Raw genomic sequence first — 25,797 nt, forward strand, 5'->3', positions numbered from 1 at the left:
AGCCACCGGCACTTATCCAATAGTTTTCGCATGGCACCAACGTGGAGACACCGGACGTCATAGTGTTAATTCTAACCGAACCGAAACATTCGATCTTAACCTGTTAACCGGGGAGTTCCCTTTTTAAGTACGCAGCATACAACGGACGCGAACTCTTACACTAGGACGTGTCAACATATATTTTGAGGACATATTCATACGCCTTGTCCGTACGCGCTACTGTTTACGTTGGACGTATTTATACGTCCCGCCCGGTTAACAGGTTAACACGTTCCGTGCCGAGCTATATTTAGTCGACTTTTGATTCTAGTCAATTGAAGCTATAAAAATCAATATATTATGTTTATTTGCCAATTATTGTCAATATAACTGTGAAGCAGACTTATTATGGATCTATTCTTTTGGTGGAAATTATATCTTGGATTCTATCTTGTCATAAAATATTTGTTTTAATGCATTGAACAGCTATTTAAGCGTGTACCACCAGTGATACACGTGGCATGGAATGTGTTAATAGCTTGATGACATCTGTTCTGAATGGAATCTATAATATTGAAAAATTTTTCCAAAATTTACACGTAATAAAGATCAACTTATCTCATGAAACAGCTCCAGCACTTTTTCGAACTCTGGAATAAAGTAACGAGAACTTTATAGCGCGAACTCGTGGAAACGGTGAAATCGAGTGGCTTTTAACGTGGTCTATACAAGCGCTAAGTTACCGGGCAGACACGTACGTACACCGAAACGCAAACAATCAGAAGTTTATCGGCGATGGCCGGCTTTCTCGTGCGCGCTACGCATGTCGTTAGGTATGCGACACGTATGGTATACCTTCACGCGGAGCTGCACGGTCGTAGAAAGGCCGTTTGAAGGACAAGGGTCATGTCTGACGCCGATATACATATGTATACAGGGTGTCTCGAAAACATGGAACCATACCGTACATGCTTTGAAATAAAGTAACGCTGCATGGTATCTTTTCCCATAAAGTTGGTCATATTTCATAAATTCCTACAATTTTTCGAAAACCAAGTACTCTTATGATTTAGAGATTGCTGAATTTGAAAATTGTATAAAAATGCAAAATTTGTAATAAAAATTTGGACACTACAACGTATGTATGGTTTTTAACTTATTATCTTTGATTATCAAAAATTTTCCAATGTTTGGCTATAGTTATTGAATATAATCATAATATAAAATTTAAATTGACGATCTTAATTTCTAACATCTTTAACATTGTTCACAGAGAATAATGGGCGCTGATGAACGAAATTTGACTCTTTTTTGATCTTCCTAACATTGGACAAATATTAAACACGTCAACAAAAATATTTATTTTACTTTTTCGAATTTTTTAATTTCTATTTCTAGTTTTATTTGTATTGTTTTTTCTTAAATTTATCGCATGTAGTGGATAAAATAATACCGCAATACAAACAATATATACTTTATTGTAACATGTACTTTTAATCTAATAACGTCAATATTTCTTAAAATATCAAACTTTACTGAGACATTAACGATATGTAAAGTTTTATAACGTTTGTTAGTAAATGTTTATGATATTTGACAATGCAGCTTTTGTTTTGGTGCTCTAACTATTTTAATGATTCTCCTAATTTCCTTTGCAACTAACCAGCGTATCCGCCAATGCTCATTGCCAAAAAATCGACCCGCGGCTGCCGGCAAAATGAGATATTTATTTCTTAAATCTCGTTTCAATGCAGATCTAAAGGCGAGTTCACAGCAGGGTACAGACTGTCGACGAAACACTTCGTTATGTCCCGCACGTCGCGATTGACGATGTGTAAGACTCTCTGTTGCATAAATGTTTACATGTCCGCATCGTTATTTCCTGAGATTTTTACAATCAAAATAATCGAAGTTATAAATTATGAACAATTAAAGGACAGTGAACGTTCGAGTGGATTGGAACGGACAAAATGTGACGTCTACAGTGTTTGCAACGTGATCGAAATAACTATTTAAACCATGAATAAGTTCAAGTTTAAACCAATTTTTATTAAAAGCATAGATTAATGTAACATGTGAATATTAATACATTAAAAATGATTATTTTATATTACTTTAGTGCGGTACCGAACAATTGTTATTGAAGTGTACGTTAGAAGAGATAAAACTGACCAATACGCCACGAATGTATCATTATTAAAGTTGAAAATAATTGTCACTTGATTAGACAAAAGACCTAGCTAAACAAGACGAAGCTTAGAGGTTTTTCAATTATTATTAATAAATTATTAATCACAGTTATTCTAGCGTTTTTCGTATGAAAATGTTATGCGTTAAATTTCAGTGCTGCTCATGCAGACCACGCGCAAAAGTGTTCGTTCGAGGATTAACTTTTGCGTAGTCGTTAGGTACACGTGCACGCTCGCATTTAACAAATTGTAAGTACGAAGAAGATCCAATTAGGATGCAAACAGTATCGGGATAAAGCGAGCGTGTTTCATTGGTTGTACAGATAAGAGGCGTGCGCTCGAACCGTATCTATAATATCACGTTTCTAGAAATGGTACAAATATTTGCGATAGAATATCGTGCGAAACAAACAGGTTAGCATTAACCAGACTCGCGCATATATCGGCAGGTCACTACCATTTTCTTAGCATACCCGGAATTGTTTCGATCCTGATAGGGACGCGTGTGCATGCGCGCACGCGCACGAACACCGATACGCGGCACCGAGAGACTTTTCGATTACACGCGCAGCGTCCGCGGTGCGTGCTCGTGTTACTGTAAGTGCACCTACGTTACGTAGTTAGCCGACTCGGCCGTGCCAAGGTTGGGAATCTTATCTAAGCACAGGGTGTTTGACCCAACTGGGAAAAGACATTGGCACTCGGCACTTTGCGCCGTCACGTTTGCTCAACCGATTCGCATAAAGCTTCGTTCACATGCAGTTTTTCCTAGACCGTGCGGTGATTTAGAACGCCATTGCGCGCCAACTGTTTTCGGGACACAGGCGTGCACATTGATCGAACCTGGGACCAAAGATAATAGTTGTTTGATAAGTTTTTGGCAGTTCATTAACACGACGTCGTCAACAAGTGAGCACGGTAATTATTGATTTAAGTAGGCACTGTCTTTTTTTAAATACACAGTTGTATTTTGAACGATTTTGTTGAACAATTTTAAATACAAAAGTCACTCAATTTCAAGAGGTAATAGATACTTTATTTATTTCTTTACTTATTGGCTCGGCCGCTCGTGCCAGTTGATTTCGTCTCTCATTGGTCAATGCTTTTCGTTAATAACTCGTAAACAAAGCCGTCGATTGCATTTGCGCTAAAGAAAATGTTAGTTTGAATAACCTCAGACACCCCTCATTTCCCGGAAGTGACATAATTTTAGAACTCTCTGTGTATCTCTCTGACAACAATCTGTTTCTTTTTATTGCCTATAGATGTTTTAATGTTCCCCCTCTTATTTTTTCAATGCATATTTCCTAAAGTATGAGCCCATGTCTTTGCATCTTTAGAGGTTAGGTAAGAAGAAAATTAATAGATAAATTGTGTATAGGTACAAGATTCTGAGAATTTTTTGTTCGATCCTGAGTTAGGCATACATGTGTTCAGAATGAAACCATTAAATGTCAAGGAACTACTTAGTAGTGTTTATTTAATCTGCAGAACATTTTTCGTGAATGCACCAAATATCTTTTTAAAATATAAATCGAAAGTTTAAGTATGTATAATAGCATGACAGGAGAATTGTAAAAAAGTTTGAACTAATTCCTAATTGAAAATAGCAGAAGACATTTACATTGCTAATTTGTAAAATCTCATTTCAGAGAAGCAAGCGTCAGATAGTAATTCGTTGCCATAATTCTTTGAGGCAAGACCTCGGCCCACTCGGTAGCATGGGAATATATTGGGTGTAACCTATCGGTTCTTAGACGCAGATAGAATACAGGCTATAAACGTCCGTTTATTATAAAATAGTTCTCGCTTCCTCGCCACACTGACACACACAATACTACAAGACAAAATACGCTGACTAACACTCGCTGTTCCCGCCGTCTTTCCCGCTATATCGCTCGCTTTGCACTGGGCTCGATTTGGCCGTTGCTGCAGAGCAGCGCGAAAACAAAACACGTCCTTCGAGAACGTTCGCAAATGCACGCGTAAACTACAGTAGTCTCAAAAAATCATGCTGTACGGACATTAAGATCATTAACCTCTTAGCCACGACGGGTCACTATAGTAGCTTTCGTGATTGTTGCGTGCTTTACTCAATTGTTTTATTAATTATTAAAGTAAACGATTAAAGTGAAAGTGTGTATATACATTACACTAAGGAAAGAATATATGTAATTAATACCATATGTAGCTATATGGAAAAAATGTATATCAAGAAAGATGGTAATTTAGTTATGAAAGACTTTATTTGCGCAAAATCCAGCCGTGCCTAAGAGGTTAAATCGTGATGTCATCGTCGAGGCTGTTCTTGTAGGTCGTGTGAATTTCGAAATATTCCATTGATAGGATGGCGATGCACTATCTCTGGCGGCAGCGACACGGTCTTATCGTCTAAAAACATCATCTGCAAATCTGTGATCTCGCAATCAGAAGGACGCCGGTCGATACAAACAGATAACCATTGATCAATCGTAGAAAACTTGATCGCCAAGATTTGAAAGAGGCTTATGCTTAATCCGACGAGCGTCGTATAACATATCGCGGTAGGAACGTTTTCTAGGAATTCCGTCTGTCACGCCTCGAAACGTTATCTAATGTCAGAACTCGCCACTTCTACCTTATCGAACTTGCAAATTCGTAGATCCGACTATGTACATCTCTGTACACACCGCTGCTTTTACTATACACAGGCCATTGCATGCATCGCTGTTTGCTCGTCAATCTCGTTCTCTTTGACTAAAGATTTGTATAAAATAATGATTCGCGCAAGAGACGATTTGCTGCTTGATAGCTTATCAAGGGAAATGTTGTATCAAGTTTCAACCCCACGATCGGCAGAGCATACAAAGATATACACTTATAGATAAAAGTTAAGAAACTTTACATGTCGTTAATTGTATATTTTAATTAATTATATATTAATATTTGAGTATATATTATAGCACATATTAATAGCAGATATTATAACGAAGCATACGTTGCTTATATTACAATATTGTTTTATTTACCACATACGACAAATTAAAGAAATAATAAAAATGAAACAGAAAATATCAATTACAAAATTATAGAAAAGTAAAATTACTATATTGATACAATACAAATACTTACTCTATGTTTGAAATGTTTACTACATCCACATGTACAACTGTATATTCGACATTTTTTAACTTTTTTCCGTAAGTGTGTATTAAACTAGAATTATCTGCTAATGTTAGCGAATAACTAAAATTATTTAATTTTCTTATATCCTTGACACCTTTCCATTCGATGTTATAAATTTTCTTTACACGTTAATATTATACGCGACGCTAAAATTTTCTATTTTGTTAAATAAACATGAAAACATATTTTTACGGATATTGAATTATAAATTTGTTAATAACACGCTAAATTCTGGTAATCGTTTAATATGAAATATATAGTTTATTGAGAAAACATCTCTTTTTAAACACGTGCGAAACATTTAAAAAAACAATTAATGTATATACCGAAATAGACAAGTCAGTTGTATTTTTATTTAAATCTCTTGATCATTTTTGGCAATGTCATCCAAATAATGAAACTGTGTTAATGAAGAAGGGAATTCAGAAATCTTGTTCTGATATCGAATCGGTCACGTGCGATGGATATTACAAATATAATCTGTTGAATATGAGTGTTATCTATTTCTTTAAATCAAAGTACATTTTTATTCCCCTGAAATTAATGTTAAATCATGAAGTTAATTGTACGCAAGCAATCATTAAAGATCCTCTTTCTTCTAGGAAATAATTACAAACTTTACACAACTTTAACATCTGAGTGAAAATCATTATTTTAATAAATAAACGTCTTACTTAATTAAAAGGAAATATTATAACAAAGTAAATAACATGTTGTTTATATTATAATATTATTTTGTTTAGTATGCGCGACAAATAAAAGAATAATAAAAATTGAAAAAAGATACGAAATTAAAAATCTAAAAATAAAATAAATACAAGAATTTAAATAATTATAAAATACAAATTTAATGTTTTCGTAGATACAATGTCCTTTTTGGTTGCAAAAAACTGTTTATTAACAATTTAATTCTCCAATCGAAATGTTAGACTTGAAAATGAAAAAATGTAATGTAAAACAATCAACCTCCTATTTTTAATTAGCACGAACTCGCCGTCTTCGTCGTTTAAAGTATTTGAAAGCTCGGTGTTATTTTCATTGTTAATGTACATTTTTGGGACAATCTTTTATCAATGTTTTCTTTTCGCAAGTTTTCATAAATTGCTGCAATGCATCATCAAATTTTGTTGGTCAATGTACGGTTTGTCCCAAAAATATGTAAAAATCTGAAAATGAAAGATTCCTTAAGTCAATCGACATAACTTTTTCCTTTACAAAAATGGTCTCCGAAGCATCGTTAACGAGATATTAACAAAAGACACTGATCAATGAGTGCGAATTAACGAAGCCTCGTAGAACATTTGCGTCAAAGAAAAAGTTGCTCCAAATGGCCTGAGGAATCCCTCGTTTTCGGATTACGAGTGACTATTGGGACACCATGAATATTTATAACGGTGCTTTCCATTTTCCTGGTTAATTCAAAAGCTTTAGAAATATTTACTGACTGCATAAATTCAGATCACGTGAATTGAAATCGCACATAAAAAAGAACCGCGGAAATGGTGTTACAATTTGCCACGTAAAAATGTACCGCGTAAATTGCGGAACCGATGTATGCAGAATGCACAAAATTTGCTCGTCGCAGCCGTGCGTCCCGCTTATTTTTTTCTCTCATCTGTGTTTGCGCGTGTTTTCGTACAGACACCTCGTTGTTTCACTGTTTCGCTGCATAGCAATTGGTATGCGACAGGAAGGTCGTCTCTCGAGATCCGCGAGCACCGCGGACGATGAATATTTACGATCGTCGAACCGTTACGGAAAAATTTTTGGGTTCGATTGCAGACTGTGCCGTTGGACGAACAATTCGAAATCGATCCGAGTTCAATCGCCCCAATGTGCTACTCTATTATACTTGCTTTCGCATCGAGGAAATAATTTTACTCGCAAATCTTCGCTGTTCAGATTGAAAAACTAATTTTTATTGAAAAATAATACTTATCCTCTCGAGATGCATTGATTCTACTATATTTTTGTACTCTTGTTCATAGTATACACTGTATGCAATACAATGTGTCCCATGTACTCTATCAGGCTGAGATATATTTAACATTTGAAACAATACGCGAAATTGTTACCAATCAAAGTTGTTTAAATAAATAATCACACTTTTGTGTCTCCGTAATCTTCTATCAATACAATTAACATTGTAATACGTAACCTAGAACGATTTATTTTTCTAAATATTGCTCTTCATTCGTTTAGCATTTTTTGTCTTTTACATATTTAATTTTCACAAATCAATAAGTAATTGAATTTATCGAAGAAGATTTCATACCTCTTGTTCGATAAATATAAAGTTAATTATCTTTAAAACTAAAGTAAAAGCGCAGTAATTGGCTATACATTGTCCTATAATCGGAGAGGATGGAATCATAATGTCATAACTAAAAAATAGAGAGATTTCTCAATGAAAACTGTGCAACAAAAAACATGTTTAAATGCTTACTGTACGAATGCAAAAGATTGGATACTCTCTGATATCTCAGAAACTAATCGTTAATGTATTTAGCTTGACAATTTGTATCGATTCTTTGATTTGCTATGGATTTATTCGTTCGATTTGTTTATCGAAAATTCTACGGTAATTCGATAAAGTCTAATGCAAAAACTAAACAGTTGCTGATCTCGGAATATGTATTCGGTAGAAAATAGCACTGTCAAAGGAGGATGTGACCCTCGAAGTAAAATCGCTAGACTTATAATCAGCCGTGGAAACGTGAAATAATATACGGCGGGTACGTAAACGAGGACAGTTAACCGACGAGCTGCAGCGAATTCCACAATTGCTTCTTTATCGTGATGCTCGCGTACCGACGGAATTACTTTATTACAGGCTTCAATTTGCTTTCAATTTTCCAGAGTTGCTTGCTCACCAGAGTAGACACTCGCGCGTTGATGCCTAGAAGGTCGTTGTTCCTCAAACTCAAATTGAACTCTCGGATGCGTACCCTCTTTTTGCACATAATATTCTCCCCTTTGATGTATAAATCGATTTCTCATTCCATCTTTAATATTAGGTTGGCGAAAAAGAAATCCATTATTTTCTGGGTAGACGGCTGTAGTGATCGATATCTGTTAAAGTATCGATCAAACAATTTCAGATTTACGCTCGTTGGAAAGGTGACATTTCGCACTACAAAAATTATTTTTCTGTTTTTTCTTTGGTCCATTCAGTTGCGAGCTACAGGGTGTTCAAAATGGAAGTCAACATAGAGAAAATTCGGTACATTTTACAATTTTTCTTTGATTAAGGTGAAAATACAAGTCAAGCGGCTGAAATTGTGACTGATGTTTATGGTCTCCATATTATAACAACCATTTACGCGCAAATTTGTTTTCGTCGATTTCGTTCAGGTATTTTTGTTGTTAAAGCTGCGCCTCGTACAGGTAGGTCTGTCATAGAAAATGTTGACAAAATCACAGAAATAATCGAAGTTGGCCGGCATGTTAGCAGTTGCAGTATCGCCCGGGAGTTAAAGATCGACCATGAAATGGTTTTAAACCATTTGCACAAAGCTGGATTTAATAAGAAGGTCGATGTTTGGGTGCCACATCAATTAACACAAAAAACCATGATGGTTCGATTTTCCAACTGCGATGTCTTGGCCAAAGGGAATGAGATCGACCCATTCCTTGAACGCATGGTGACTGGGGATGAGAATTGGATCACATACGACAACATTGTGCGAAAACGCTCATGGTCAAAGCCTGGTGAAGCAGGTCAGACGGTGGCCAAACCAGGACTAACAGCCAAGAAGGCTCTGCTGTGCATTTCGTGGAACTGGAAGGGAATCATTTATTATGAGTTGCTTCCATATGGTCAAACACAGGCCACACGCGTCTATAGTGACTCGTCAAATAATTCAGGAGCTTGGCTGGGACGTTTTGATGCTTCCACCATATAGTCCAGACCTGTCAGCAAGCGATTACTATGTTTATCTTGCATTGTAAAACTTCCTTAGCGATAAGAAATTGACATCGAGAGAAGATTGTGAAAGTCGATTGCAACAGTTTTTTCGCTAATAGGGGCCAAGACTTCTACGAGAGAGGCATTATGAAGGTACCTTTAAAATGGCAACAAATTATAGAACAAAACGGTGCATATTTGACCTAAATCGGACAATCCGAAACATGTTAAATAAAGTCTCGAAGTTCACGTAAAAATAATGGATTTCTTTCTTCCCAACCTAATATATCCTGAAAATTCAGGATGGATTTGACATAACCATTGACATAGTCTGACATAACCTAATATATCCTGAAAATTCTATTGCGGTATATCTAAGGTTGGCCAAGCCATGGCAAATTTTGTATTGCGTGACGTTTACAAGAATGGTCGATCATCATGTTTCGTATCGTTACATTTGACAAACACGAATCTCCGGTAACAGATGATCTACTTGGTCAAGTGAACATCTTACCAGAAGAAAAAGGTACCACATCATTTTGTGCTTTGTGAACGAAAATTTGTGTTAAAAATCGAAGAACTGCAGTCTTCTAATTCAGACTACGACAGTCAAAGTCATTGTCACATATAATGGGTCTAGATTAATTTCTTGTCAAAAATTTTTAACAACTTAGAATTATAATAAAAAAAACTGAAAAGGTTTGCAGAGTTGCCACTGGATCAGATTATGATAAAATAATAATGAAAAATGCAGAAATTAGTCACGGAAAGATTGAGATTATAAATATTCACAACATTGTCGATGTCCTCCTTCAGTTGTAACATTATGTGTATTTAAAAATAAACTTAAGAAAGTATCGTGTTTGTCAATTTTTATATTAAAAATAATAGAAAATAGGGATATACAAGTTGAATGATTTGTTATGTTTTCGTTCAGATGTCAATAACAGTTGGAAGTTACTATTAGTTACACCACCTTATATTTTATAGACATACAGATTCATAGACTAATGAATATTAAGATAGAGCATTTTTAATTTTAATTATTTTACAATTACATGAGAATGTAATTATCGTTCGGTGTCTACCGTGGATCATTGAGTGACCTTGTCGCTGGAAGCTGGGTTGTTGGCAGACTCTGCCTTTGCAAGCTCGAATGACTAAATGTCTTGTCATTACTTAGAATAGAGTGATACAGCTTCATAGCGAATAAATCGGAGCAGTTTGAAAGGGGCCACAGTGATTTACTGGCGGGTTTATCGCTTAACTGGATCAACACGTAGCTGAAATCATTGCGATTATGACGATCGCTACAACCATTGTTTATGGCCAATGCCCCCTGATACAGAGATACCGAATCTCATTTCATAAGTAATGTAACTTTTGTACGCGTCCTTTTATTGCCAGCGCACGCGGACCACTTTCGAGCCACAAAACTCATTTGCATTCGTCTCTATCATGATTTTGTTGTCTTTGAAATGGACCACTTGAGCGCCACATAATTACACCGATTCAACATTCTTTTCATCAAAGAGCTCGAAAGATATCTTTGACAATTCAAATTTAATACCATCTTTACCAAAGGAAACTAAGCATGCCTTTAGAAACTTTAATCGAGCACTATTTTTACCAAAGAAATCGAAAGACACTTCTTGAAAATCTAATTTAAAAATATTCTTTATGTTTAACAACTTGCCGTACCTGGTCTACGATATTAACTCGGAATTAACCGGCACGTAACATGAGGATCGCACGGATTACGTCTCCTGATTCCAGTTGCGCACCTTGCTCCTTACTAATCACCTAAATGCTACACGCATGCGCGTATGTAAAGCAAACAAGAGGCACACACTTATGAGGTGCTTTATGCCGAAAGGGGCAACTGCAGGAAACGAAACACGTAAAAAGCGTTTAATTTCTTAATTGCTTATTATTTACTTAATTTCTTAATTGCTCAATTTCACGATGAGAAAAAGATATCTCCTGTCTTATAAATATTATGATCGACGTTTTAGTTATGGTCGCATAGTTTTATTCATAAATGCAAGTAAAGCATGTGGTGGTTTTATAAGTTGTTAAAAGAATTAATTAAAATCTTATTCAGTAATGTATGTAGAAATCTGGCTGTTCGGTACGCAATCCTGCCGAGATCACAACCTATCTCATGTTCAAAAGTAATTTATTAGCCATGGAAATATTTCACCTCGGTAAAATTGCATACTTATATAACGTTCGCAATCTGGTTCTTGACCTTTAATTAATGGTTTCTACCAATGATCGGCGATGTGTACGTATAAAAATAAAACGAAATATCAAATCGATCGCACCTAATTAACAGTTACGATCAGTTTTTACAATATTGTGTCTGGAAACCATTTATTATGTAAATTCACGCATCTGTAGCAGAACTGGTAACTGGTTGACATTCATAGGAATTTTCTTCATCGACGTCTTGTAAAATACACATAGCTGCTGCTTTCTCGAAAATTGTTGCGAATAAAAATAACGTTAAATGACGTTCTCATAATGTCAAATAACGTTAAATAATGTTAAATAACGTCAAAAAATATTAAATAACATTAGATGACGTTATTATAATGTCAAATAACGTTAAATAATGTTAAATAACGTCAAAAAATATTAAATAACGTTAAATGACTCCGTGTTAAAAAAACAATTCCGTGTTATTGAGTTGGAAAAAGTCTTGTGAACTTTTATCGAACATTATTAGCCATGAAATAGCTACTATGTAAGTAGAAAATACTATGTTTGTTACGGTAACGATCCAAACTCCTGACTAACTATTAGACTGTGGATTTTATGCATATGTGACAGAAAGGAACACGTGAAATACAAAACTGTAGAGTCATTGCTGAAATTATTATTAAATTACTGAATAATAAAATACACGTTCATCTAATTTGTATTTCGTACAAGCGACTTATTATAGGTTACTTTTATATTGCATAAACATTTGCAGGATACCGACTAGTATCCTATCTTCAGGATCAGTAGAAACATGAGAAATCATATCGATTATTACTGTATATATTACTTTGCAAGTAGGAAGAAAATTTTGAAATTTTCATTAAAATTTAGGAAGTATTTAAATTAGCTCATTAATAGGATCTTCGATGTTTGTATCTATTAAAAGGGAGTTTGGAAATCGTTTCTTAAATAATAACTTCGACAAAAATTATTATATTGCCAGTAATTATATTATAATTATTAGTTCGAACGGTTTTAGCATTAGAAGTACCGAGCGACTGGAACGAACGAATTTCATTAATATCATGCTATAATTTCCGGTAATGTATTAATAAGAAAATGTAACAGTTAATCCATTAGCTAATGCGACCTCGGAACACGTGTACCTAAGGCATGTCGCGAAAAATAAACGATGACGAGTATAGGTACACTGTATATAGTTTTTTGATAACAATTCTTTATATTTTTTTACTTGTTCGTTTTATTTCCTCTCGACCTACAAATATTTGAAATATCTTAAATATATTTTAATTTTTACAAAAATTGTAATTTAAATGTGAAATTTTTGCGCATCACGAGTACGTTCGTCGTAACATAAAATATTGTTATATGATGCTTATACTTGTCGAAAACAGTTGAACGATTAAACGGCAGCATCAGCATAATTATAATCTGTTTTTCGAAGGAAAGCAGCAAAAGTCTAAACTGTTTTCCTCAGCGCGTCTACATTGCAAGTTTTCTAAAAAAATAAACGATAATCGTCGATGAATCGTAAAAGTAAATCACGAAGTAAAATATACGCCATATCGTATGAAGACCTTGTTTTTTTACAATTAAATATTGCTAAACTGACCAAAAACTAATCACACTTGTCTTGGTAACATAAGCATTCGGAAAACCGTAGCGGCAATTACGCAGTGTCCTGTATACGAGACGATTGCTAAGCTTTAAGTATTTCTTCGAAATTGACGAAAACATTTTCCGAACAAAAATTACTCGGCATTGGAGTAATAATAAATTATATGGATGAAAATTTCCCAAAATATTTAACTTGAACCAATAATTGATTATTGGTTCCGACACGCCTCACCGGACGAAGCGCCATGATCGAACGCAGCTGATGAGACACAGAGATTTGTCAAAGGCGGTTCGAGAAGCCGGCTGAGGATGGTCATAGATAGAGTGAAAAATTCGGATTTTGTGGGGACGGTTAGGGGACGGTCGGGGACGGTCGGGGGTCAGGTCAGAACGGGGCATGACGGGCGTTACGAGTCACGACGACCAAGACCACGACCACGACCACGTCGGCGATGGCGATGGCGACGGCGACAACGGCGTCGGCGACGGCGGCCGACGCGACAAGCGTCCTTGCTCCAACCACTCGCGCTACTACCGATGACGTAATCGTCGCGATACCCCGCAATCTTGGCGCCTCGGTAAACTCGTAATATCTATTTTTATCTGGTGGAAGCAGGGGTTCCGCCCCGGCCCGCCCCGTCCCTGCTCGCAGCAGCAGCCAAGCCGAGAGCCGTAGCGTTCTACACCTTTACACACCCGTATTCTCTCCGTCTTCTTCTTCTTCTTCTTTTTCTTCCTCTTCTTTTTCTTCCTCCTCTTTTCCTCCTTCTTCTACCTCTACTTGTCCTTTTTCTTCTTCTTCCTGATTCTTAACCTCTAAATTCAGCCCCCACTAGAAATGACCATCCTCGAACCAGGCACGATTATTTAATAAAAATAATTTGTAACATGCCAACGCGATTACAGCACCATAGAAAACATATGGGATATCCAACAAAATATTAATTAATAAAAACAAGATTATATATATCGTTTGATAGTGTCCGAATATTTTCGTGACATGAAAATGAGTGTACTTCCCGTTTTTCTTTTATTAGTTAAATAACCACGTGTCGTAAACAATTATTTCTTACGTTTTTGTAAACTACACACTTCATAGTAACATACGTGAAACCTCTTTTTGCTCTCATTCCTTACATTTCTGAAGTACGGAATATAATAGTCAAAACTATAGTAATGTCCGAATATTTTCGTGACCGACTACATATATGTATTTTTTCGCGCGATGATTCGGTGTTCTTGTTAGTCAGACGGATGGGGACAGTATTGTTATTAGTAAAAGTATGAAAAATCTGTATAGTGCAATGAATGGAATGTTAGTAAATAATTGGGTATAATGAAACGCGGAAGATAAATGTATTATTACATTCCCATTGTAAACAAAATATTATAATCTTATGAACGTGTGACAAAATTTCTGTAACAGCACAGTTTCTTTTACAGTCAAACCTGCTTCTGTGCGGTAGATAGGGACCGTAGAAAAAAAAACGTACAAAAAAAAATATTCAGAAACTTCATAAATAGCTATAAGAAATAATTTTTCACAACATATTAAAGAAAATTATTTTATAAAAAAGGTCTCACTTAGAAAATATGTCTAAGCTTCACGAAATAGTAAGAAAGTGCTTTTCAAACAAAATAAATAATTAAATTACACATTGAAACATTTCAAAAATTTTAATTTCTAATTTTAAACATGGAGAAATTTTCAAAATGTACATAATTCAATGCTATTCGTCGTAGTTCAAAACGCGCATATTTTTGCGATGAACTGGTTCGTAATCGCTATCGTTACTTGAATATACTACAGTTGATTTATTTTTTAAATCTCGCACAATAAAATCATATACGAAATAGTAATTTTCATAACATTTAATACAAATTCAACTTCCTTTCAAATTTATTCTTACATCATACATTTTTACAGCACTTCCTGTGCAGAATAATATAATATTCTCTAATAGAATAATATTCTACATAGAAAATTCAATTTGTATTTTAAATTTGCATACGAATTTTTTCGAATTTTTTTTTGTCTATATTCATATACCGCACAAAAAAAGAAGCGCACAAACCAAAAAACGCATAAAAAAGACCGCACAAAAACAGGTTTCACTGTATATTCATTCTAATAAATTCAATCAATTTAAAATTTAGTAGTTCGTACTATCGCCCTGGCTCTTAATTAGACGAGATATTCCATTTTTCTATATACTAACTTTAAGCAGTGTTTTCGTATGTATATATTACTCGCGATCAAATTCCTCATTTTTTATTTCGGTTTGGATTAGGGTTAGAGCGAAATTGGGTCGAAAATACGACATTCACTTGATGTAACATACAATGGAACTACTTTTATGGTTACTACGTGTGTGGTTAATTGAACGCTATCCTGAACTCACTCCTCTTATATGTATATAGCGAGAGATAGGTAAACACCTGTTATACAGTCAGCATAATAAGTTTTCCGTACACCTTTCAAAACGCAATATCTTTTTCATAATTAGGCCTAACGATATAAATTTCTTCCAAATATTAGAGGGATTAGTTTACTAAACAATTAATAAATAATTGTTTCCAAAGAATGCAGCTGGTTTGGATTATTTAAAATTTTTAACATGAAATTCAAATGAATAACTGAGATTTACGCGATCTTCAATTGTTTACAGTTTATAAAACAAGTCAATTTCAATAAAATCTTTATGATTCATGCTTTTTCGAAATCACAGTTTTTCATTCTCCTTTTTCATCTCTTGCGTTTCTGCGCTGTTGCGTGTGAGTGCTGGGCTTCTTTCGAGTTTGAGAAAATTTTGGGACACCCGATATAATGGAAAATGTTATACAGAAAATTCGTTTCTTTTAGTGTTATTATTATTTATTATTGCATTATCCATACATAGAGTTTTTGGATGTACAAATCAAATTGATTAAATCACGTATACAACTTTTTCTTTTATTCATTTCAATAAACCGAAATTAGTTGGTTCTTCTCAATTGTCTGATAGTTCAAGATTCTTTTATCAAGTCAATTGGAAAACGATTAGAAATTTTAATATTTTTCTGCTATTTTGCTTTGACACACTGAAAGAAAAATTATATATAATATATAATTATATAATTATATTTATATAATATATTATAGTTATATAATTATAACTATTTGTGTATTCAGAAACTTCTGTATCGAATATGAAAATCGGACCCTTCCTCTTTTTCCTTAATCCCTTGACGTACCATTGTCTTCAGAGTTACCGCGATTAGGAATTTTTTAAGTGGTGTAATTTCTTAAAAGAGACAGAACATTAACGTCTATTCCATGCCTGAATATACTTTAATATACAGATTATTACTTGAGTGGAATGTTACCACTCATGGCAGTTTTGTCTGCTTTTTCATTGCCTATTTTCCCCTGGTGACATGGGATCCATGTGATAATAATTCGTTTACCATTTTTAAATAATTTTGCGTAGCTTTCTCGGATATTTCGTATAGTTTCATATTTGTGTCCTGTATCGTTAATTGCATTCATAGATACGCTTCATGCTTCTCATTGACAATTACAATTAACCCCTTGCACTATAATAACGAGTCAGACTCGTGATACAAATTTCATGGGAGATCTATTAAATATTAATATTATTATTATTATTATTTCTCTTAAATCGAAATCAAATTTAATTCTTCTGTTCTCAAAGTTTCGAAATGAAAATGAATAAAAATAACAGAAGAAACAAAAATTGTTTGGTCTTATTAGGCAAAATATTAACAACAAATAAGTGCTAATCAACGCAGTATGAAAGGAGTCGTAGTGCAAGGGGTTAATTAGAATTAAACGACTTATTTTTTCATTCAGTACAAAATATTCTAGATAAACTTGTGTTTACTAAGCTCTCTCGTTCAACTCCATTTTCTTGAGTATGTCGCTCTCATTTCTCTTTCAAGTTTATGTATTTACTAGGCCAGTGGTCTCATAGTTCAGTTTCTTTTTCGTAGTCATTTCGTTATCTTCTGACTCACCGGCGATTACTTCGTCCCACAATGTAATTTTACATCGCGGATAATAAATGGCAATTACTGTTAGGTAAATGGACCTCGTCCTATAAATGTAACAGTAGAATCAGCGACCAGACAGTTTCGTACGTATGCAACGGTAAACAAATAATACGATACACTGTTCGACGGTGTCTTGAAGTCTCGAGTCCATCCAAGGAAGCTCTCGCTGGGTACTTCAACTCACCTGCTCTCGACGCGCCTAATTTTCTAGTTTTGTCGAATGGCGAGCGCATGACCAGGTCCGAGCCAACGATGGAAAGAGGTCATTACCTGCTCACAAACGATCCACGGCTAAATTGATCCTTTATAAGACTTGCATAAAAGTATCAGAGGCGATGGAATTTCAAAAGATTAAGATACAGTCTATGTAACATTAACTGTAATATGCCCTTAAATCTTAAATTGACGATATCATCGCATAAAACGAATGATCAATTTATGATAATAGTTGGGATTTTATAAGTTTTATTAGTTCATATGAAATCGTATAAAAATATAAAATGTACATATAAATTTTATGGAGAAATTAAATCTGCATGAAATTTTGTAAAAATAATTTTTATGCCTGATTTGGTTTATTAAATATTAGATTTTACATAATTAATTAAAAATATAAAATAAATCTATAATAAAAATTAGACGACCTTTATATTATCGGTATTTTTGAAATTGATAGATGGCATTTAACGTGTTAATTAAATATTGTTAATATTAAATACTATGCATGTGCGTATTATCTTTTTGTGGGATATATCAAGTTCGATCACATTCCTAAAATGAACATGAACCAAGAGAGCCATTAAATTCTTTTGATTGGATAGTTTGCGAACAATTTTCCCATCTCCGTCTATGCGGTTGTCTACTCTCGAATCTGGCGCCGTCGTTGTCTCCGCGACGGTTGGCGAGACGCGTGGGACTCTCGACGCGGTGCGGCAACTCGCGGCAAGCAGAATCGAGTCAAATAGAGCCGAAGCGGCCCCTTTATGATACCGTCGTAACGCCCGCAGCCTCTCAACGCTTTCGGTAGGATCCGAAGACGTCTCGTCGATCACGTGTCCCATCTTATTTTGAGGCATGTCAAGACATCGTATTCGGTACTTTATCATATAAAAGAGTACATTGAATCAGAGTTACGTAAAATGGTATCTTAAATGGCAACTAGTAAATAGATATTTTATTTTAGATCGTGCTTGTGTTTTTCAAAATTAAATATTTTATTTGTTCGAAAGAATGTACTTTTAGAAATACACTTTTTTTTTATTCATTTTAACAAATTTTTAAGATAATATTTCCAATAGTATTTTATTTGAAAAAAATGAGAATATTCGTGCCATAGTTCGGAACATTTTATATATTTAATTTGTTATTAATAAAAAAAAAGTAATTTTGTTTTACTAAATCATAGTGCAAAATTTATTTTGGTAAACTAAAATGGACAAAGTACTTCTCCTCTGCATTGTATAATAGCTATTATATTTTGTGTTTTAAATTATCAAGATTAAATATCTATTTTCATGTTTTAACTTTAAATTACCAAAACAAACTATATTTTATTTTACGTTTTACATTATCAAAATAAATTATTTTGCCAACTGAGATTCTATGTCCTACTAGAAGCACTATTTTATTTGATTTGTGAAGAATCTATTAGTTAAAATAATATTTCAAATATTCTCTCCATAAATATTACCCAGCTCTGTATTCAATTCTACTATGCTTTACTATTTTTAAATTGTTTGATACGAAGAAAGGTTAAAATTAGTGGTTTTATATACTCTTAAACATAATTTTAATTTCGATCATTTTGCTTGTCTGAAATAAAAACATGAAAGTTCTTTGTATGAAATTGGCAACAGCAAGCACTAGGATAATAGAAAGAAATCAGTAATTAAAAAAGTGGCCATACTATGATATTCGATTATCGTTTTTTGCATGTTTTGTTAAACTTCGGAGGAATAAAAAATACAACAAAAAATAAAAATCTTTGGTTGAATCTAGTAGAGACTTTAGTCACACATGTATTAAATGCGTACTTAAAATTTTGAGTCAATTGGTCGATTCGATATTGAGATATCATAAATACCGTTCTGAGAAACATCGTTTCCAGAAAAATCCCTTTAAAGTGTAGTATACCGATAATGATATAAGGTAGTCACATCTTTCAAACAACCATAATTTCGTTAATTTTAAGAGTTTGCGTGTAATGTTTTCAAAAGTTCGTAATAAACTTAGAGTTCGGAATTAATCGGCTTGCAACACGAGGATCGCGAGGGCTACGCCTTCCGACTTCCATCGCGTGTCACGTTCACTGTGATCACCTTCTTCAACACAAACTACCACAGGTACACGTGCCTGTTGTTTCATACGTGTGTGTGTGTGTATAGCATTTAGCAATCATCGGAGAGCGAGACGCTCGACGGGAGTCGGGAGGCGTAGCCTTAGCGACCATCATGTTGCGTATTGGTTAATTTCAAGCCTTGTATTAGGGTGACCCAGTTTCCTCCCTTTTTTGATGCGAAATGAATACACGATATTTGTTGTTTAAGGTAGATTTATTATGTTATATATGAACTGTGCTGTTCTATAACCTTCTTCCATCTCTCAGGAAACCTCATTATGCCCTCTTTCCAAAATTGTTGAAGCTTATTTGCAAAATATTCATCTGGGTGCGTTTTTATTTCGCTTATGGATTTAAAAGATTTACCACGGAGAAAATTTTTTAAGGAGAGGAACAAGTGATAATCGGATGGGGCAAGATATGGAGAGCTAGGAGGATGAGGTAGAACGTCCCAATCAAACTATAATAAATTTTTGCATTACGGCCAACGCAACATGCGGTCTTGCGTTGTCGCGATGGAAAACGACGCCTCGTCGGTTCGCCAATTCGGGCCGTTTTTCTGCTATGACGGCTTTTTAATTGATCCAGTTGATTGCAATATTTGTCAGCATTCATCGTATCACCTTGAGGAAGGAACACGTAGTACACTACACCTTTCCTGTCCTACCAAAAGCACAAAAGGACCTTCTTCGGATGAAGTCCAGGCTTCGCAACAATTGAAGGTCTATTTTCCTTAGACCAAGTGCGTTTTCGATGCACAATTTGGTATAAAATCCAAGTCTCGTTTTCAGTGACTAGCCTCTTTAAGAAAGGATCTCTTTCATGTCGCTGGAGAAGCAAATCGCACGTAGAGACGCGGTTCATAAGGCCGGTCTCCGCCAATAGGTGTTGGAACCCAAACTTCATATCGGTTCGCATATCCCATCTTGATTAAATGCTTATGTACCGTAGTCTTGGGAACATTAGTGGCATCCACTATCTCACGCACACTATATCGCGGATTTTCAGTGAGCGCAGTCTTGATAATGTCCGTATCCGTCGTTGCTGGGCGGCCACTGCGGTCTTCATCTTTCAACTCGAAATTGCCAGCTCTACATTTTTTAAACCAATCGCGGACGGTCCTAATAGTCGTAGTACCACTCCCGTAAACAGTGCAAATCTCGTCTGTAGTGTCCTATGCACCATTGCCTTTTTTGAAGCAATGAGGCATAAAATGTCGCAACTGCTTCTTTTGGCCCTCCATATTGAACGGTGCAGAAAATTTTTTAAAAGAGACTTTGTCACCAACGAAACGTACTTTGAAAGAGCTCTGGGACGACTGAAACCGATACCATAAACGACTAAGAGATAAGCCTGCATATTTATATAAATACAGCCACTTAGAGTCACTCATAGCGTTGCGCGGAAGAAACTTATGGAACAACCTAATACTAAGTGATTTATTTTAACAATCAATGTTCCCCCGGGTTTACTACAATACCTCCTTAACCCCTTGACGGACCATTTCCTTCACAGTCACCGCGATTAGGAATTTTTCAATTGGCACAATTTCTTAGAAGGGACAGAACATTATTGTTTATACCCTGCCAGAATTTACTCGAATGCTTAAATATTGATAACAAGGGAGTCGAATTTTATTCCAATTTTAAAGAACAGAATAACATCCATATTTAATTATTTGTTACTTGTAATTTCCATCAAGAGTCGGATTCATCAAAGTACGGCTAGGGGTTAAGCCTTAAGTTTATGGATCTTGATGCTTACGTTAAAGTATGATAGTAACATTTTTCTAACGTACCCGAACTTAACACTACCTGTATCTTAATAAAGGTATAGTAACGGCATTTACAAGATTCCAGAATAATTAATTTTGCAGCATTTCTAATGAGAACTTTGACATTTTTTAGCCCCCTTATATTTTTCGAATCCTGCTGAATAAAATTTTCCAAGTTAAAACTATAGTAGTCGAATTTTGTATTTAAAAAAAAAACTCGTTATTACATTGTACGATCGTTGGACCGAAACGGACTTTTAATAAATGCGTTCAACAGACTGCATATATTAATTTTTTACATTTTTACTTACGTTTAATTGTAAGTGTAATTCGTCAATTGGATTTCATTAATTAAAAAATAAGTGAATGTAACGACGGCGTTACATATTATGACAAACATGGACGTAAACAAGTAATACGAGTTACGTAACACGGCTATGTGGAATTCAATATAACTAACTTTTTTTTTTCTTTGTTATAGGTGAGACTGGACAGAAGGAATGGTGTACATTAGCATATTGGGAACTAGGTGGTCGAGTGGGTCGTCTTTACCCTGTGGAGCCTTCGACGGTGAATGTATTCGATTCTCTCCACGATGGTGATGGCCTTTGCTTAGCGAAGCTAGCCGAGAACCATGTTCCACCACCTGCGGTCCAAAAAACAAGGAGCAAAATCGGTCTTGGTAAGTATTTGTTTTATCTTTTGTGAATTCATCTTGTTACATTGTTTAACGCTTCGTGTGTTGGTAGTTTTCTAATAATTATTTTGAAATTGAAAATCACCACTTGAGAATTCCTTAAAAAATTGATTATGGAGCTTCCTTTACATGCAATTCGATCATTGAAAAGCCTATTAATAAACTTCCAGTATATAAAGTGTTAAGGTGAAGCCCGTAGAACGTTTCAATAATCAACAATGCTTTCGGTAACTTTAAAATAACATATAATTTTCAAGTCGTATCTATTCTTCTATCTAAAGTTTTCTCAGAAAGAAAACAGTATAAAATTCCTACTAAAAATGGACACACACGTGTACAAAGCATTGTTGTTACAAATGCGAACTTGTAGGAATGGTATAGCAGCCAATGATATTGAATTTTGATGTCCTATATTCGAAAACCCATTAATTGTATTTTCAATTACTGTGCTATGTTAGGAGAAATCTAAGTAGTTTTATTCTCGGTCGAAGTCCTATTCCGCTCATTCGCTCAGCCGCTTTACACCAGCTGAAATCTCCTCTCATTGGTCAGCGTTTTTCGTTAATAACTCTTAAACAATACTTTAAATTAACATTACTTCAAATTACTTCAAAACCTCTCATTTACCGAAAGTAATATAATATGAGAACACACTATATATTTGCAAGAAATCGATACGTTATGATAACGTTATGATTTTAAATACAAATTGAATTTGATTTGAAAAAAATCAATTGGGTTTTACAAATAGGAATGCATACTTTTACGATATTGTAGAGGATGTCGAAACGAATTCAAAACACATGTTATATGATATTTTTACTAACATATTACTCGATTTACGGTAACGCAAACATTCCATATTTACATTCAGTAAACTCTTCAGTGTTGAATGATGTTTACGCTATTGTAAATCAACTACCATGTTAGGAAAGATGTCAAGGTTATATGTGTTTTGAATTTGTCTAGTATATTTGTGGAGGGACAAAATTCACGAGAACTAATTGAATTGTGTTTGCAGGTGTAATGCTTAGTCAAGAATCGGACGGTGTATGGGCGTACAACAGATCGGAGAGCCCGATCTTCGTGAACTCGCCGACCCTGGATGATCCAGAGTCTCGAACGCTGCTCGTCTATCGCGTGCCTCCAGGTTTTTGTCTGAACATCTTCGACCGTACCAAAATACTACAGCTTCCATACGGCAGCGGTACCGTAAGAGCAACGAGCCAGGCAGCGGGCTTCGCTTCCGGTCCCGTTGACATCAACTCCGTCCGTATCAGCTTCGCCAAAGGCTGGGGACCCAAGTACGCGAGGCAGGAAGTCACGTCTTGTCCATGTTGGCTCGAAGTTCTCCTGGCGCCGTGCAGGTGATATGCCCTACGACCCGTCGTGAAGGTATTCAGTCTCATCTATTTGCGCAACTTCTTCCTCCTCGTCGTCCTCAGCGAGAACCAATCTGTGAAACTGACGCAGCAACGACGACGCTCCGTCCCAAAAGGCTGCCAACAGATACTCGAAAGACGCGGATCGCCGCCAGCAGCAGTCTTACCAAAGTACGCCGCCATACATCCGTGAACAGCGTCGTTTTGTTAACAGAGAGAAAGAGAGAGAGAGAGAGAGAGAGAGAGAAACGGGAGATCGCTCGACTCTGAGTGTTTTTAAATGTATATCCTTGTGCCTGCGAACGGTGGACGCACAATTTTACATGGTACTCGATTATCTATAGCATCGAAAACTCGTTCGTTTCGTTGTTGATAACAGGCTCCTCGATCGGTCTACGGAACACTGTTTCTTGCAGCTTCTTGCACTTTCTTGATAATGTTAAATGAGATTTCATGAGAAACGGGGAAAAGAAGAAATAATAAGCGAAGCGGAACGTGATCCGCTAGGTCTAGTCAGTGGTATTTAACGTTTGTAAGCTTGACGTTTTGTATGTCTCGCGTTAAGACTAACATAAGATGATCAATGCTGTCCGAAATCATGGAAAGTGCGAGAATACGATTGACATAGTCGGTATACGCAATCATTTTCTTTACGGTAACGAGCATTAAGTTTTAATGTCTACATTGTCTAGCCATGTCCTCGTTTACGATTAATCATTGCACTGCGAGGAAGCAAGAATTTTGGGCTTCCGATGGGGTCTAGTCAATGGCGTTTTAAGAGCACCGCTGCTCGTGTTGGTCGCATGGTCTGAGAATCCGTTTAAATTATCAAGAAATGAGAACATCGCCGACAGAACCGAAGGAAGTACTTAGCGTTTTGCGTCGTACCTTCGGAAAGAGAAAGACTTCTGCTTTTAATCGTTTACGTTAACAATATTCTACTTATGCGGTAGAGATTCCCTTCGTTTACGTTTACACCATTCGCATCGACTTCGTTCAAACAATTGTAAAGTTCATTGTAACTCGCTAAACTTAGAACGAAAACCTTCGACGATTTAATCGAACAACTTAATCCAACGTCGATGGACGTTCGTGACTAGTCACGAATTCTACTCTTAACGCTCGTGCGTCGCGATTCGTCGAATCAATGATCAATTGTATAGCGCAATTGTACCGAGCACAAGACTCCATTTATGTTCGATTAGGCATCATTGTACGAAATATGCGTCATTCGTTTCTTCATACTTAAGGAAACTATCAGCGTTGTAGATACATTATTTATTATGGAAATTGAGAAAATGTAAAGCGTAAAATTAAAGGAGTGTACAATTAACAGATCTAAAAAAGTGTTCCTAATATGAGACGCTGTTTAAAATTTGAATGAAAAATCATTCATTTTTGTTGTGCTTTTATGTACAAAAGCAGTATCAGCAATTCCATAATATTCGTAAATTCATCATTGGTTCACAAACTCGGTCTTTCGAATAGAGGCATTAAAGCATTGAACAATCTATGTTACTATGCAATCTCAGTTCGGATTCGTCTCGCATACCAATTTGCTCTACTTTGAAATGTCTATAAAATTCTTTTTATTCGAAGAAACATTAGATTAATTTAAGAATAATTTCTTAACGCTTTGTTCAGAGGATAATAGAATTTGATTATGGCGTCAACACTCGCAGCCAATAAACAAACTGATGAAACAATGTATCTACAATATCATGGAAACTTTTTTACACGTTTAATGGCGCATTCTTAAAGCACAAGTGATCAATATTCGACGGGCATTATGATATTTTTTTGCGGGCAGATAAAAGACAATCAGTCGAATTTTGCGAAAATAATGTAGATTACCGTTTAAGTGTCTTCGAATTCATTAATTGTTTTTAAATTCAATCATTAGTCCAAAATTGAACAACTGATTTTACATTGAACTTTGAATGTGCTTGGACAACTAAATGAATTCCGACTTACGCTCATTCTGCTTGATCGCCAAAGACCTATTTTATGAACAACGCTTATTCATAAAAGTCTGTTGGAGTCTCGTATCCGGTGCAGTTGCACTGCTTTCGCGTTTAAATTAATATAAATTATCGTGTACCACTATTACTGCGATTGTCCCCAGATCGTCGTTCGGTGCTGTACGTACAATAACATGTACATACACTGTGCCTTCCCAGCTTTCTTCCTGGTGCAACGCGTGCGAGAATCAACGAGCGAACGAATGCGTGTAGCAAGAGATGCGTGTGTATCGATGAGAAAACGGGAGAACGAGTGTTCGAGAACTTCGCGCGCCAAGCTAACGGTTTGCACCGAAATGCCCGAGAGCTTCGTACTACAGTAACACGATACTGTGATAAAAGTTCAACCCAGGACTCTTCTTCTTTCTTCTTTCTCCTTCGCCCCCTCCGCCCCGCCCCCTTTAACCTCCACTGTTACGGAAGCGTTTAACGATGCACCGCCGAAG

At 35.6% G+C, this 25,797-nt stretch overlaps 1 protein-coding gene across 1 annotated transcript in view; it reads left to right on the forward strand.

Annotated features, from left to right (window-relative positions):
• Positions 1 to 24,789, forward strand: part of Dad (Daughters against dpp) — a 122,585-nt gene extending 97,796 nt beyond the window's left edge. The window contains exons 4-5 of the mRNA XM_078184705.1: positions 21,733 to 21,933; positions 22,970 to 24,789. Coding sequence (XP_078040831.1) covers positions 21,733 to 21,933; positions 22,970 to 23,319 — 551 coding nt within the window. The 3' untranslated portion in view covers positions 23,320 to 24,789. The remainder of the gene's footprint in view (positions 1 to 21,732; positions 21,934 to 22,969) is intronic.
• The last annotated feature ends 1,008 nt before the right edge of the window (positions 24,790 to 25,797 follow it).

Source organism: Augochlora pura, chromosome 7 (assembly GCF_028453695.1).
Source record: "Augochlora pura isolate Apur16 chromosome 7, APUR_v2.2.1, whole genome shotgun sequence".
Taxonomy (NCBI): Eukaryota; Metazoa; Arthropoda; class Insecta; order Hymenoptera; family Halictidae; genus Augochlora; species Augochlora pura.